The sequence below is a fragment of the Panthera tigris genome, chromosome B2 (assembly GCF_018350195.1).
Source record: "Panthera tigris isolate Pti1 chromosome B2, P.tigris_Pti1_mat1.1, whole genome shotgun sequence".
NCBI classification, from domain to species: Eukaryota; Metazoa; Chordata; class Mammalia; order Carnivora; family Felidae; genus Panthera; species Panthera tigris.
Genome location: NC_056664.1, coordinates 24,763,458 through 24,778,131, shown reverse-complemented (window position 1 = coordinate 24,778,131; position 14,674 = coordinate 24,763,458). Strand labels below are relative to the sequence as shown.

The 14,674-nt window shown below is 52.3% G+C and overlaps 1 protein-coding gene across 1 annotated transcript in view; it reads right to left on the bottom strand.

Annotated features, from left to right (window-relative positions):
• PXDC1 (PX domain containing 1) overlaps positions 1-12,897 on the bottom strand; it is a 29,144-nt gene extending 16,247 nt beyond the window's left edge. The window contains exon 1 of the mRNA XM_042985838.1: positions 12,109-12,897. Within this exon, the coding sequence (XP_042841772.1) occupies positions 12,109-12,364 (256 nt within the window). The 5' untranslated portion in view covers positions 12,365-12,897. The remainder of the gene's footprint in view (positions 1-12,108) is intronic.
• Positions 12,898-14,674: the final 1,777 nt, after the last annotated feature.

The window sequence follows — 14,674 nt, the reverse complement described above, 5'->3', positions numbered from 1 at the left end:
AGTAGCTGTATTTTAATATTCTGTACGTACATTTGTAGGAAGATTAGCCTCTCATATAATCAATGCATGCAACATACTCAAACCCATTTTATAGAATATAAATCATAATTTAACAATCTTAAGTTAGCACAGAGGTTTACAATTCTTGCATTTTTGCCTTAATGACATAGTTTTGGTTACATCTTTGATTTCATTAATGTTCAGCTCCTGGTTGGGTCTATGACCTCAAAGGGTAAGATTTAGTCAGATAAATACATTCTTTTCTATACTGATTTTTTTAAGCATGGTCGGGTTTAGCAAATAAAACATGGGACACTAGTTAAATAGGAATTTCAGATAAGCAGTGAATAATACAATAGTATGGATAGACTTCTACTGAAAAATTATTGGCTGTTTATCTGAAATTCAAAGTTAACTGGGGGTTCTGTATTTTATCTGGCAATGCTCTCTTCCTGGTAGAGTATTCCATTTTCCAGAATGAAGTGGAGAAAGGCAGGAAATACCAGAAGAGCCCTCTGGAAGTATCTGATGAAGAACCTGATGAAGATACTGGAAAAAGTATGGGTATCTGAGCTCAATGCACAGACCCTCCATGACCAACCCCACCCCACCTGCCCAGCTCTGTGCCCTGCCATCCCCATACTCTCATGACCATCGAGAAGGTCCATGCTACCCAAACCCCTTGACCTTCCCCCACCACAGTATTTGCTACTTGGCACTGTGACTGCTCCTCGACCTCTGGGTCTCCCCAAGCCCACTGTGCAAAACTGAGGGTAGGACGTGCCTGTGGCTCATCTCACCTTTATCATCACTGAGCACAGGGCCTGACACAAGCAGGGGATCCATGTTTGTTAGCCGTTTGCTGACTGAGTAAAGTTGCATAAGAGAGCACAGAAGTCTAGTATTAGCGAACACAAGTCAAGCATGTGTTATTTTCCAAGCGTGTGCTCTGTCTTGCCCACGGGGCAGTGACCCTAATTCCTGCTTCTCAGCACCACACTCAGCCAGACCCCAGCTAGAACCTCCTGCCAGCCGGCTCTAGGTCACAGGCCTCACAGGAGAGCTGCCTGAGAACAAAGGGGCATACCATGTGAGTCACCGGCCAGTCTGGCTCGATTTTATTTGTGAAAGTGTGTGGAACCACACTGCTTCCTTTGACCCGTCTTTATGTTTCCGAATGGCGGCCAGATGGTCCTCCTTGGAAATGTAAACATGTTTCCAAACAAAAGGAGGCTGAGGAAATTTAACCAGGGAAAGGAAGATGCTGGAATCCCTCACTGCAAGAACAGAAAGGACAGATGATTACTTTTTAAACTCTGGGCCTTTTGCTGGGGGCACATTTTATCATTTGCTTCTCTCTCAGGGCTTCCCGGAGACAATCACGCTGGCAATCTGGATCAGCTTCCTCAAGGTGCCGTCCCCCTCTCTCTGAAGAAATGTATCCACGGGGTGACAACTAGCACTGGCCTCTTCCCCAGCAGGGGCCTCAGCTAATAAAAGGCAGAAATTTATGAAATGATGGATCTAGCAGAATGTGGTGAAAGCCGTCTAACAGCCACCACCAGAGCTAAGAGCACAGCAAGTCTCCCAACACCCTAAATGCGGGCATGAAGGAGTCACCACTCTCCAAGCAGCCCCTGGCTGCCTGGCCAGACATCTGCATTTTCCTTCTGTCCTGGGCCCTGGACATCACCCTTCTGGACTGCTTTAAAAGTGCCTCCCATTGAACAATGGGTACCTGAAATGCTTTAGGAAAATATTTTTAAGAAGACATACCCCAAACGGCCACAGTGCAAAAATGAAATAAGTATTTATTTTAAAATTTCTAATTGTTGGGGTACCTGGGTGGCCCATTCGGTTAAGCATATGACTCCTGGTTTCAGCTTGGGTCATGATCGCACGGTTTCGTGAGTTTGAGCCCCACAACAGGTTCCACACTGACAGTGCAGAGCCTGCTTGGGATTCTCTCTCTCCCTCTCTCAAAATAAATAAATTAATTTTAAAAAATTTAAAATTTCTAATTGTTTCATACTCACTGGTTTCCTTTCAGGTTTGTTTCATAACTGGTGGAAACCTTAGACACCTGCTGGCGACACTCAAAATTATTATAAATTCTCAAAATGCTACAAGCGCTGATGAGTGAAGTAGTGAAGAGAACCCACATGTGGGTCATTGCGTTACTTTTCTGTGGCAGGTGGCCAAGAACTGAGCCCATCCCAAACAGACTAATTCTATGCATTGGGGTTGTTTTCTACCCTAACGGTTGTGTTTTTCCTTTGTGACGCAACAGCTTTGGTTTTTAATGGCTGCTAAAGCTTCTCCAGATAGCAACTGTTTACAGTGAATAACAATTTTAAAACTTATTTCAAAAATATGTTTAAGTACAACAATGTAAATACTTTTAGGTTTTTATTCCAAATATTGTGGATGAAATGATAATTCTGTGGAGATATTGTTTGGCTCCGTTGTACTGAGATGGTGATAACAAAAACTGCAGGCGGGCCAACGGCTGTGATTTTGCACAGCCGGATGGAAAACTTTATTATCTATTGGTACTGAGAATGTCATTCCAGAACTAGCCAGCAGAGGGGGCCAGCACTCTGTGGAACCCACGGGATTTAATCCAGTGAGGATAGAAAGATAATCGTCCACCTGCATGTTTTAGTTGTTAGGAAGGTGACTCAGAAAACTTCACGGCCCCTGGCAATTTTTCTAATTTCTGATAAAGCATAATCACTTAATATAACCTCAATTTGTAAAATTACAATCTACACAGTTTGTGATGTGGAGATTTTAACCAGATTATCCTAAAATAGAGATTTGAATCCGAAAGACTGATAATATGATTATATGTAAATTACAGTGCGCCAATTTAACATACATTTGGTGGCCAAAAATCAGCCTAGAGCAGCCAGGGTGCCCTTTATTTCTAAACTAGTTTGGCACTGAAAATTGAGAACAGAAAATGTGATTCTGTCACCTTTCAGGATTAACCTCTTCATGCAATCATAAACACCTGACTTATTCTTGGAACCCAAACTGAACATTTCAGGGTCAGCACAAAGACTTATCAGTAAGAGCTAATGTAAACAAACCAGTTTCCTAACCTCAGAAACGTGGGTCCAAAGTCCCACTGTTTCAGTAAGTGGAGGCTTTGGGATGAACTCCTCTGATAACTGAGCCAGGCTTCCCCGGGGGGCTGGGCTTCAGAGGTCGGAATCTAACCTGAGTGCCATCTTCCATCATTCCAGAAATAAAGACAAGGTGCCTCTTGGGTCAATTGGGAAGGAAGAACGTCCTTTTCAAAGCACATTAAGAAGTGCTCATTACCCTAAGAACACAAGTCTCTTAGAGGAGATTCTCAGAATACAGCCCTACGGAAATTTTCTGTAAAGTGACCTTTCAAACTGACTCAAATAATAAATTACATTTAAAGAGGTCCTTTTCCATTTAAAAAAAATGTGTCCATGAACACACTGTACAGCAAGGCAGATTGCTCGGGTGAGGTGAGGAATGCAGAGTCATCCTGGGAGCATAGGAGTAGGTATTCTTTAAAGGTTGCTTATGAGTTTTAGAAGCAAAATATTATAAATCTTCTAAGGGAAATTTTCAGTGCTCATTTCCTAAGTGCCTGTTTTCTAGGTAGGTACTCAACATTCAAGAAGTGGCAAGTAAATAATGATTTGCCTGACAGTGTGACCCAGCTGGTTATTCTGTGCGTACTTAAGCATCTCAGTGGAAGTTCTAATTCCCTGGGAGCCCGTGGTTACTCTATGCAGGTCTCCTTGTTCCCATGTGTGGGGTATTGCACAGCATTTCTGGAAGGACAGAAACCCTGTCTGTCCCTCGCTCCCAGCTGATGGTGGTACCTACCCTCCCTCTTATAGGCTGCTCTAGTTCAGTGATGCTCACACCTGCTGTAAGAGTGGGAATCCTGATGGGCATTAATTTCTTCCCTGCATCTTTCCAAGAATGAAAAGCAGGGGACAGAAAGGAGGAGGAGGACACAGAGAGGCAGAGAAGAAATAGCACTTCCCTGAGGATCGAAGAAGGGGCTGAGAGAAGAAGACCCTCCTTCCTTTGCTTCTTCTTGCACCTGGGAGGTGCTCCCTTGAGTGACACATCCTTTTACCAGCACAAGAGAGTGAGTGCTTGACTTAAACGTACTGGTCTCTACTGTGCCCTTTCCCAATCCCTCCTTCCCTGGGCCTCTTCATTATTCTCCCCCAATAAAAGCACAGTTCCCTTCCTGAACTTCACACTTCATGAGTTTAAGATCCACTCACTCGGCCAGTCTGTCTTCAACCAACAAAGGTATTCAGGGCACCCCATCCCATGCCACACTCACAAAACAGGAAGCATGTATTTACCCACACATGCTGAAGTACTGACTGGCCAGGCACCCTGTCAGGTGGGGGTGCCGTGGCACCCCTAGATCCCCAGAGTTTTCCTGAGAGCCAGGAGAACGGAGCTGTGGCAAACACTGGACACAAAGAGTAGGGTGTCACATGGGGGGGCTGGGAAGACTCCCAGCAGGGAGACCACCCTCTCTAGGCAAGGAAGCCTGAAGGGTGAGCAGATACAGGAGGCAGGGAGGGAGGACAGGAACACGGAACAGGGTCAGGAAGTGTAGAGGCCCTAAGGAGGCTGGAAGGTGAGGACTGAGACAAGTAGGCCCTTACAAACTGCATTAAGGGTTTGCCCTGTGGCAGGCAATGGGGAGCCGTGGCCTCCTATGCAGGCTCTGGTCCCAACTCTACCCACTTGGCAGTTCTATTTCTTACGGTTAATACATATACCTGCCCTAGGAGTCCACCCTAATCTGCCCCCTGTAAAACCGCCCCCTGGAGCACAGTCCCCAAGCATGACCCATGTCAAACACCAAATTCTAGTTTCTGGATAAGCAAAGCCACAGACCTGGTCTGTAAGCATCCCACTGAGGTAATTTCGGTGACCCCCTTTGTGGGCTCTCTTTAGCCTAGGCAGGGGCTATCAACATCCCTGCCTCCTAGGGACATGAGGACGAAGAGCCACACCTGGAGAGGACGCTGTCAGGGGCAGCAGACCGGGCAATGATACTCGCACTTGCCCATCTGGTTGACTCTCAGTGAGGGAAGGCTGTGTGTTCGAGAGCAAAGGGCAGAAGCTTCAGGGACACATGGTCCTGAGTCCAAAGCAGCTCTCCAGTGTCCACCAAGGTGCTGGGTACTTTGTGGCTGTCACTGCTTCGGTACTCCAGCAGCCTGCCTGTGGATATCAGTACTGCTCTTTCATCGGTCAGGCAGTGGGGCTTGAGGAACCAAGCAGCTTGCCTGAAGTCATCCAGCAAGTAGCAGGTGACAGAGCCAGAGTCTGAATCTTCACCCATCTGGTTCCAAAGCCAATGCCTTCAACCACTCAGCCTGATCCTCTTCCACGGTGACACTGCTGTATCCATAGGTGAGTCACTATGACCCTGACCTCTCCCACCTGGACCCTCTGTCCCCAGGTGGGTCCTCAATCTTGCAGGGCCTTGGGGATTTTCTCCTGAAGGACACAGGAGGGGCTTCTGGTGGGATTCAGATTCTCTAGGTAAAAGCTTTAATCACATGTTATTCCTTCCCTCCTCCCTCTCTACCCTCTGTCGAATTGCCATGCATCATATTTTTCCTGCTGATTCTAAGTTACGTACCTGCAAAGGGTGATTAAGATGTTTTGTTCTTAAGACAAATATGAAAACTTGCCAGTGTAAATCAGCCAAAGAGCTAAGTGGCTCTGTCCACAGTCATGACTCAGTTTAGGGGGTGGGGTGAGGAGGGTGGACTGGAGGAGTCTGTCTGGAGAATACGATCATCCCCGCACATGGGTCTGTGCCGGGCGTGACACATCTGTGCTCTCACCATTTAAGGGAGGCTGCAGCCTGGCCAGGAAAGGATGGGGCATGGACACCTTCGCCCCCACGTCGTCCCTGCCCCACCCATCAATCAAAGAGAGGATGCAGATGAAGCGGCCCCGGGGAGCTTCCCAGACCCGTTCCAGGACACGGGGTCCATGTTTCAGTGATGACGACCAAAAGTGTCCAGTGGATGCCTACTGTCACCCAAAAAAGTAAACGTGAACACAAACACCAATAAAAAGCTATTTCCATGGATTCAGTGGACCAGCAACCAACTACTGATGAGGACTCACTTCAGTTTACTGTCTCTCCCACTCCCTCCCAAGGACACACAAAGAGTGGGCCATGGCCAACGTCTGTCGGGGAGGCCATGAGGGTAAAATGCATATTGGGTTCATACTCCTAGCCTGTCCTCACTCTCCCGAATCCCACCCCCCTCCACACGGAGCTTCACTGAGAAGTGGCAAACTGATCAAATTATTATTTTTTTTTATTTTTTAAATACTTATTTTGAGAGAGAGAGAGACAGAGACAGAGTGTGAGTGGGGGAGGGGCAGAGAGAGACGGAGACCACAGAATCCAAAGCAGGCTCCAGGCTCTGAGCTGTCAATATAGAGCCCAACATGGGGCTCGAACTCATGAGCTGTGAGATCATGACCCAAGCTGAAGTCAGACGCTTAACCAACTGAGCCACCCAGGCACCCCAATCAAATGCCCATTATTTCAGTAACTTTGCGTGGCACTGTCACCATCCACTAGCACTTTGAATCTTCCTTTTACTTGACTCTTCACAACACAGAAACATCTTTCACCGTTTGGAAAAGTGTCTGTAAAAACAGACAGCAGAGACACAGGAGGCCCAGACTTGTTTTAAAAGGGAAGGGGACCTGTGTCTCCAGGGGGCTGGTTCAAGGGCAGCCAAGATGCCACCAGTAGGTTCACAATGCTGTCTGCTCAAGAAGCAGGCCAAATTTCTCCCTGGAAATTGGGCGGAAAGTCACCGTGACCTAGAAGCAAGCTACCTAACCACCTGTGTAAGTTTCTGGCTGGCTCCTTCTCCAGCTGAGAGGTTAGGTCAGGTCACCGGGGGCCCACAGCACAGTCTGAGATCTGATGGGATAAGATCACAGGACCAAGAACCAAATTCAGCCACGTGGCCACTTAAAGAGAAAGGAGAGGGCCCTGGAGCACTGGAAAAGGAAATCACAGCAGAGGCTGGGTGGCAGCAGGGTGCACATTTGGGGAAGAAAGAGAAAACAGAAGGCAGAGAGGAGAGAACAAGTTACAAGGAGGCGGAGGTCCTGGTGCTGGGCTAGGGCGGCACAGCATACCCCGGGGGCCTGGGAAAAGCACACCAGCCCCGGCGCCCTATACATAGAAGAGATTCAAAAATACATCTGTGAATCAAAAACACCCCAAATCCCTGTGAGAAGTGAAGTTGCCCCAGTCAGAAGGGGCAGGATGCCCTAAAGTGAAGCCATGCATGGGGCCTGGGGAGCTGTGTCAGACCCACACCACTGAGAACCACGCTGCAAGGGTCCACTGGGCTAGGCAGAGGTGGGCTTTCTGTCTCTGGTCTGCTGCCTGGGACCTGTGTGGCCTCTAACCTTTTTTCAGCCACTTTCACTAAGAAAGTAAAGTCAGTGGCTTTGCCCCTGCATCAGGTGGTGATCTCCCCTTTAGTTTCAGGGTAGCACAGACCTTTGCCCCCGCAGTCCACATGAGAATAAGCATGCAGGCTTAGGGCCTGGGGGCACAGTCAGGCTTGTGCGAGCTGGGCAAGTGGATCCATGGCCAGCCCTTTCTGCTGCTGTCCTGGATGCCTTAACTCCATTCCTCAGATCTCAAACTGAAGAATAGACCGTCTGCGATATGCAGGTAGATTAACGTCCTTGGTGATACAAGTGAATTCGGGCCTGTATGCTAGCAGCACAGCCAGGCCCTCAATGATGGGCTTTATTTAGAGAAAATGCTCAAATACCACACTCAAGCTGGGCCCCAACACCAGCCCTCCTGCAGGCTCCCCCATTCCAGGAAATGGCTATTCTACTTCTCACACTGAACGCTGTGGTGTGGCCCTGACCCTCCCGTACCCCCCACCTCTGGTCTCTCAGTAAATCTCATCTCTCTCCCTTCCACACACATCAGTGTTTGACCACTTCTTACACCTGCTCTGCTGCACCTGGCAGGATGCCCTAGCACCTGTCTCCCATCTCCTTGACTCTCCCTTGCCCACCTCCAGTCTTTCTCAGCGGCCAGAGTATTCCCAGATCTGCCCATTCCCTCCTCTCTGGTCACCTACTCTCCATATCCTACTCTCCACTCCAGCCATGAGGGCTGCCTCTTCACTTCTTGAAGCCATCAGGCACATGCTGGCCTCAGGGCCTTTGCACTTCTCACCTCTGTCTGGAATGCTTTCTTCCCCAGGTATTGACAAAATGGCTTGTTCCCTCCCTTCCTTCAGGTCTCGACTCAAAGTTCATTTCCTTTGAGATTTTCTGGAGAACCTTATCTGAAAGTTAACTCTTCCCCTTAGAGGTCATAGGCCCTTTCCTTGCTTTTTTCTTCTGAATACTTATTACTATCTAACATATTATTTATTTGTCTTTCTTGTTTATTATTAGATTTATCCCAACAAGAGAATGAGAGTCATGAAGGCAGGGAATTTTTTTTTTTTTTTGTCTCTTTTGATCACTGCTGTGTCCCCACCACCTAGACTAATTCCTGGCACATGGTAGGTACTCAGCGGATACTCACTGAATGGATGAATGTGAAATCAAAATGTTGACTTCACAGTAGTCAGGAATCAAAGATCACCTGACTATTTTGGAAATAGAATTTCTTGCTGCAGTGGTGACCAGATGACTTCACAAAGCCTGATATTGGTGCTATTAAAAAAACAAAAATCAGAATAGTCCAAGAGCCCCAAATGGTCAATCAGAGATTCTACAAGCTGATGCTTTAACATGTTAAACCTTCCCAGATGTAAGGGATGTAATAGGCAGGAAACCTTGGCCACGGTCAGGAAACTCTGAACCACACAAGTATTATGCAGAGGGAATTCAACTTAAAGACCCAGCCCCACTGGGTAGAAGGTGTAGAAAAGGCAAAAGGAACCCCTTGGTCACCCAGAGATAATATCCACAGGAAGCAGCTGTCTCCATCTTCTCAGGCTGGGGCCCAAGAAAGGACGGGGTGGTCAGCCCTGCCCAGAGAGGAGGCCAGGAAGGTAAATTAGTAAGCACTGTGCCTCTACCCATGCAGGGCTTTAAGTATCTCTGCGCATGTGTCTCTGTGAAATATTCAAGGCCCACGGACGGTTGCCGAGCTTAACACCACAGTGCATGTGCACAAGGGAGAAAAAAGCACACTCTCTCCACATAAACATTTTCCTCCACTGCAGTACTTGGGGGACTAAGAAAAAGGGCTCAACATCCCTTTAATTGCATGCAGATTCAAAAATGCAAGTAGGGGCCAAGGCTTTCACACCCCATGAGGGTGTTCAGTCAGACATTTATAAGAGCTACCAGCCGGCTGCCAGCGTGAGCTCTGAAACCCAGATTTCCTCACAAAGCTTTTTAATAAAAGTAGAGAGCCCAGATCTAGCCCAGCCCAGAACTATTTCAATAAATTTCAAGCGAGGGAATCTGATGGGGAATTATACTGAGAAAACCTGGCATTTCCAATAGAATACATGCACCTGGTTACCTTTTGTATTTACAGTTTGTATATCCAGACAATGTTTTTATGCAAATAATAAACCTGCATAGAAATAAGGTAGAATCTTCTCTTACATTACTGTTATGTGTTTTACTCCGTGAACAATTTCCCTGGACTTAAAAGGATCTAAGAAAGGAAAAGGGGTTCCCCTGGGATTGCGCCCCAAAACTCAGGTAGTGCAGTTGGGGTCAGTACCAGCTTGCCCCCAGGCAGAGAATCTAGGACCGGAACAAAGAATTAAGGTCACGCCTTCCTCTGGTCCCAGTGCCCCATCTCCTCCCCTCCAGGGGGTGCCAGCCCAGCCCTGGCAGGAGGTCTCCACTGGACAGGACTCTAGCCCAGGAGGTAGTGCCAACAGTTCCAGTACAAAGCCAACCACTGGTCCCCGTCCTGATCACCTCCACCGCCCCTACCTCTACCAGCAGCCTGGCTAACACCCAGTTCTAGTCCCCCTCAGATACCTGAGCAGCCATCCTGTCCCTCTGGATCTTCTTTTCTCCCTGATAATCACTTTCTTCCTAAACCTTTCTCACTTGTAGATGCTCCATCTTCAGACGCATGCTACGTGTCTCCGCATCACGAACCCAGAACGGATCCAGAGCGTGAGCACAGAGAGGACAGAGCCTGGCTGCGTGTGCAAAGTAAGTCTGGTGCCTCACACTCACCCCCGCCTCTGCTCCAGGCAAGGTGTTTTCACTACCATATCCTGGGGCCTCCCAGCTGGCTACAACCCTTGCCAGAAGTGCTGACGCTGAGGGTAACAGTAACAACTAGAGTATAGGAAGGACTAACTATTGCTGGACACTATACTATGCATTGTAATTCTCACCAAAAAAAAAAAAAAAAAAAAAGGAAAAGAAAAAGACAAGAATAGAAAAAGTACTATGCTACGGGGTGGGGTGGGGGTGGGGGGACAATTCCAGCCAATCTACCTGCTTGGGGTCACACACCTGAGCTGTGTCACCTGACCAGAGTGAGACCTAGAGCAGGGGTGGAGGGGGTGTGTGTGGGGGGGAGCACAGAGGGGAGGGCCAGCTCTGGGGCTCTCATGGTCAGCCTTGTTCCCGCAAGGACGTAAGTCAACAATAAACTGCTGTTCCTGCATCTAAGCTTTCCTGATTCAGGCATTCATTTGGTAAATCAAAAAATACAACAACATCCACACCCAAATAGCAAATCCAAGGAAAACTCTGCCATGCTGAAACAATACAAAGCTATCTCCATATCCGAAATCAATGTGAGAATCTGGGGGGCAAAGAGAAGCCTGAAAGGCAGGCCGTCTGGCTCAGGGCCTTCAAACTTGCTGGCTTTGGGAGCCTTTCCAAAGGATGTGTCATGAGAACTGAGCTAATTATCCATATAATTCACACACTGGGGCGGGGGGCAGGGGGATCGACCTGGGGAAGTAGAGGTTATCATAAGACCTCAGGCAGACCAGCAGCTAAGGAGACTCGTCCCGGTCACCCTCTGCTTCAGTAAAGTGCCCCCAAAGGAGCCCCCAGGTATGTTTAGAAGACTGTGGACAGGACGGCCTCTGGGTGACGTGTGACCATTCTCAGCGCTGCAGGTGGTCACAAGCCGTGGTGGAGGAAGGTTGTTCAGAGCCCTACAGCCTTCCCTGGCCCCCTCTCTCCCAGCCCCTCCTACTTCTAGGCTCGCCTCGCTCAGGCGCTTCCTTCCCTCTGGCGGCCGGCCGCCTCTCCTGCTGCCTCCCAAGTGCAGCCCCTGGAAGGGCGTCAGCCTGGCAGAAGGAAGCCGCGGCAGTTCTCTGAGAACTCAAATCTCCAAGGGGCAGGGCAGTCACAAGGCCAGGGAGGAGGCTGCCGCGGTTAATCAAACCCAAATGTTGGACCCACCCCTGGGGTGGGGACCGGGTTCTCCCTAGTAGTCGCCAGAAGGGAGGCCCCTCCGGAGGAGTGACAGAAGGCTGCGTGGCACCTCGCACCCAGGCTCCTCCGTCACCGGAGGAGACCGGGGACACAGCCCCTTCCAGCGGAGCCCTCGGAGGGGCGGCTGCCAGAGCCGACGCGACCCCAGCCGGACACTGTGGTTAACTCTTCCCAAATGTTTCACCGACTCTCTCCTGTCCCCTTCCGGGCGAGGCGGGGGTCGCAGCCCGCCCTCCCGGGGGTTGGGAGGTGGGGAGGCCGCCAGTCCGGAGCAGGGGCTGGGTTCACCCCAACACTGGCCGCTGCACTGGTACTGGTCAGGGACTCGTCCCTGGGGACAGTCAGGGCGCCTGTCTTGCCAATCTCGGCCCGGAGGCCCCAGGGCTCCACGGGCTGACTCCTTGTCCTCCGACCACTGCCGCCTCGGGCGCCCTTCATTTGGGAGCGGAGGATCTGAGCGTCCCGTCCCGTGCCAGGGATGGAGGGGAAAGCCGCAATCTCGGTTTAAATAACTTCCCCTCCTCCCTTCATTGCGCTGTAAGACGACCATGCAACCACATCTCCGGCTAAGATCCCATCCGAGGCGCCCCCCCGGCCCCACCCCGGTGCCCGCGGCCCCCGAACCTTGTCGCAGCGGCGCGCGCGCTAGCTCGGGCCGGTCCTCGGGGAAGGCGTCGCGGAGGCGCTGCCAGAGGCGGCCCAGGTCTGCGAAGCTGCGGTGCAGGTAGAGCACGCTGCGGTCCGACCACTCGGTGCGGATCTCGAAGAACTCCTCCTCGTCGCCGCGCCGGCTGACGATGAGCCTGCGGATGCCGTTCACCCAGCAGCCGCGCACGAACATGTTCACGAGCGAGGTGCCCTCAAACACCGCCGAGGCCATGCCGCGGGCCGCTCATGCCCCCGCCTCCGGGGGCGCCTTCGGCCCCCGCCCGCCCACCCGCCTGCCGGGCCGGGGTCGGTCCGAGGTCTCCGGAGCCGGGATCGGGCGGTCTGCCCGGGATTGAGGTCTATCCGGGGCCAGGGTCCGTCCGATGTCTGTCCGGAGCTGGGATCCGGCCGGGGTCTGCCTGTGGTCCGCTCGGACCCGGGATGGGGCCGGAGTCCGCCGGCCGTCCGAGGTCTGTCCGGAGCCGCGGTCCGTCTGGCGGCTGTCAAGGGCCGGAGTCCGTCGTAACCCCGGTCTGTCTGGGGTCAGCCCCCGGCCTCTGCGCGCACTCCAGGGGAAGCGCGGCGGCGAGTCGGTCAAGCCCGGCCGAGTTGAGGCTTTATAAGGCACTTCCCATCGCGGGCGGCGCGGTCGTCGACGTCGAGGCCGCCGCCGCCTTCCTCCCGCCTCCGGGTGAGCGGACGCGCCGCGGGCCGCGGGCCGCGAGCGGAGGGGGTGGCCTGGCCCGCGGTGCACCGCGCCGCCCACGCGAAGCCCGTGCTGCTGGGGCCGCCGACACCCTGGCGGCCGGGAGCCCGGCCGAAACCCGAGCGCCGGGCCCCTCCCCCGCGCCCCCCGCCCGGGCCCGGACCCGGACCGCCCCCGCCGCTTCCTTCCCCTCCCGGCCCCTGAGCCGCCGACCGGTGACTGGACGAGAAGCTGGGAAGGGAGGGCGGGGGCGGGCCTGCACTCCCGGGGCTCGCGGTGCAGACTTTCTTCTCTTCCGTTTCTCGGTCCTGGGGAACTCGTGGGTGGGGGGCTGCGCGCCCCACCCGGCCGGCGACCGGGAAGGAAACTGCACGTGTGCCGGGGCCGGGACGAGGGCTGGGCGGAGCGCGGGCGAGGCTGCGGTGCCAGAGGTCCGGTCGCGCCGGGCGTCGGGACTGTTGGCTTCGCGCTAGTCCCTGAGCCGTCGCCCACCCACCCCAGGCAGGGCCGGGAGCCGAGGTCTAGGGCAGAGACCCGCCTGCCCCGCGTTCTCTCCGCGCCCGGCGTCCCCTCCCGGTGCCCAGCGTCTCCACCCCCCCCCCCCCCCGCGTCCGCTCCCCGCCCCGCGTCCCCCCGCGCATTCCAGTCGTGCTGCAGCAGCCCGGACGCCTGCTGTAGACCAGGACGCGCCGGGATGGACAGACTGAGAAGGGGCGTCTCTTAAGATCTCGTCCGGCCAGCCAGCCAAGCGGTCGCCCCCAAAAGGAAAAGAAGACCCCAAATCTTTTTAAGAAGTGGGACAAACCGGTGGTGGGAAAGGCGTCTCCTCTGAAAGAGCCTCCCCTGGAGCCTGGTAGCCCTTTGTGAGACTGGGATTTCGGAAGTCTAAGTGGGTTAACTGCCCACATTGAAAACTGGGATCTATAGCAGCCTTGATTTCTTAGGCTGTTCCTCATTGGTAGATAATTTCAAGCGATAGTTTAAGAATTGGAAATTGGGTCCTGAAGTGTCTCAAGTGACTTCACATCGCTCTAGGCAGGGGTGGGAGAGACCGGGTTGGCTCTTCACACTTTGCAGAGTTCTAGAAAGTATCGAAAGGCCAGCTAGTGCACAAAAACTTTAGAGGTTGAGGGCGGGTTGCTGGTCACTTGACTGACTCCAGACCCAGACGTGTCCTCCTTCCCACCCCCATCACCCCGTCACCACCACCAGGTTTTATTCAGACTGCTCCAGTGACTTGTAGGTATCCTATCTTCATGGTTCACCATCTAGGTTTATCTTAAACCACCCCCCACCCCCGCCCGGTCCCCCGTGCTGGTCATAGTCCCCGTTTGCTGTGCAAACTGGGAGGAGAAGGGGTTTTCCACAATTTGGCATGGCCTCCTGGCACTGTGGTGGCAATCAGTAAGTGTGGTGTGATTGATAGGCTGACCCCAGGGAGTCTGCTCTGTGCACCCAGGGGCCTGAGGGCAGAGGCTGAAGGAGTGGAGCAGGGCTGAGTTTGACCTCCCTCAACAAAGCCCCACTGAGTCCCCCAATTCTCCCCCCCGCCTGCCCCCTACGGTCACCCTCCCAGGACACACACTCTTTTTCTCTTACTGCCACTGGGCTGAACAGCCATCCCTAGTACTTTAAAGGCCAGAATTAAGGTGCTTTTAAGCATTCTGTAAAATCTTGCCTAGGAACAATCAGGTCTTTGGGCCCCTGTTGCTAGGGAGACCTAACTTTGTAAAGTTGCCCCTCAGTCTGTGGCGAGCATTCCTGGTCACTAAAGAGAAGAAAGTGTTTTCCTATCAGTGATATTTGTTTCAAGAGACCTGGAAGGAGAGAAAACCA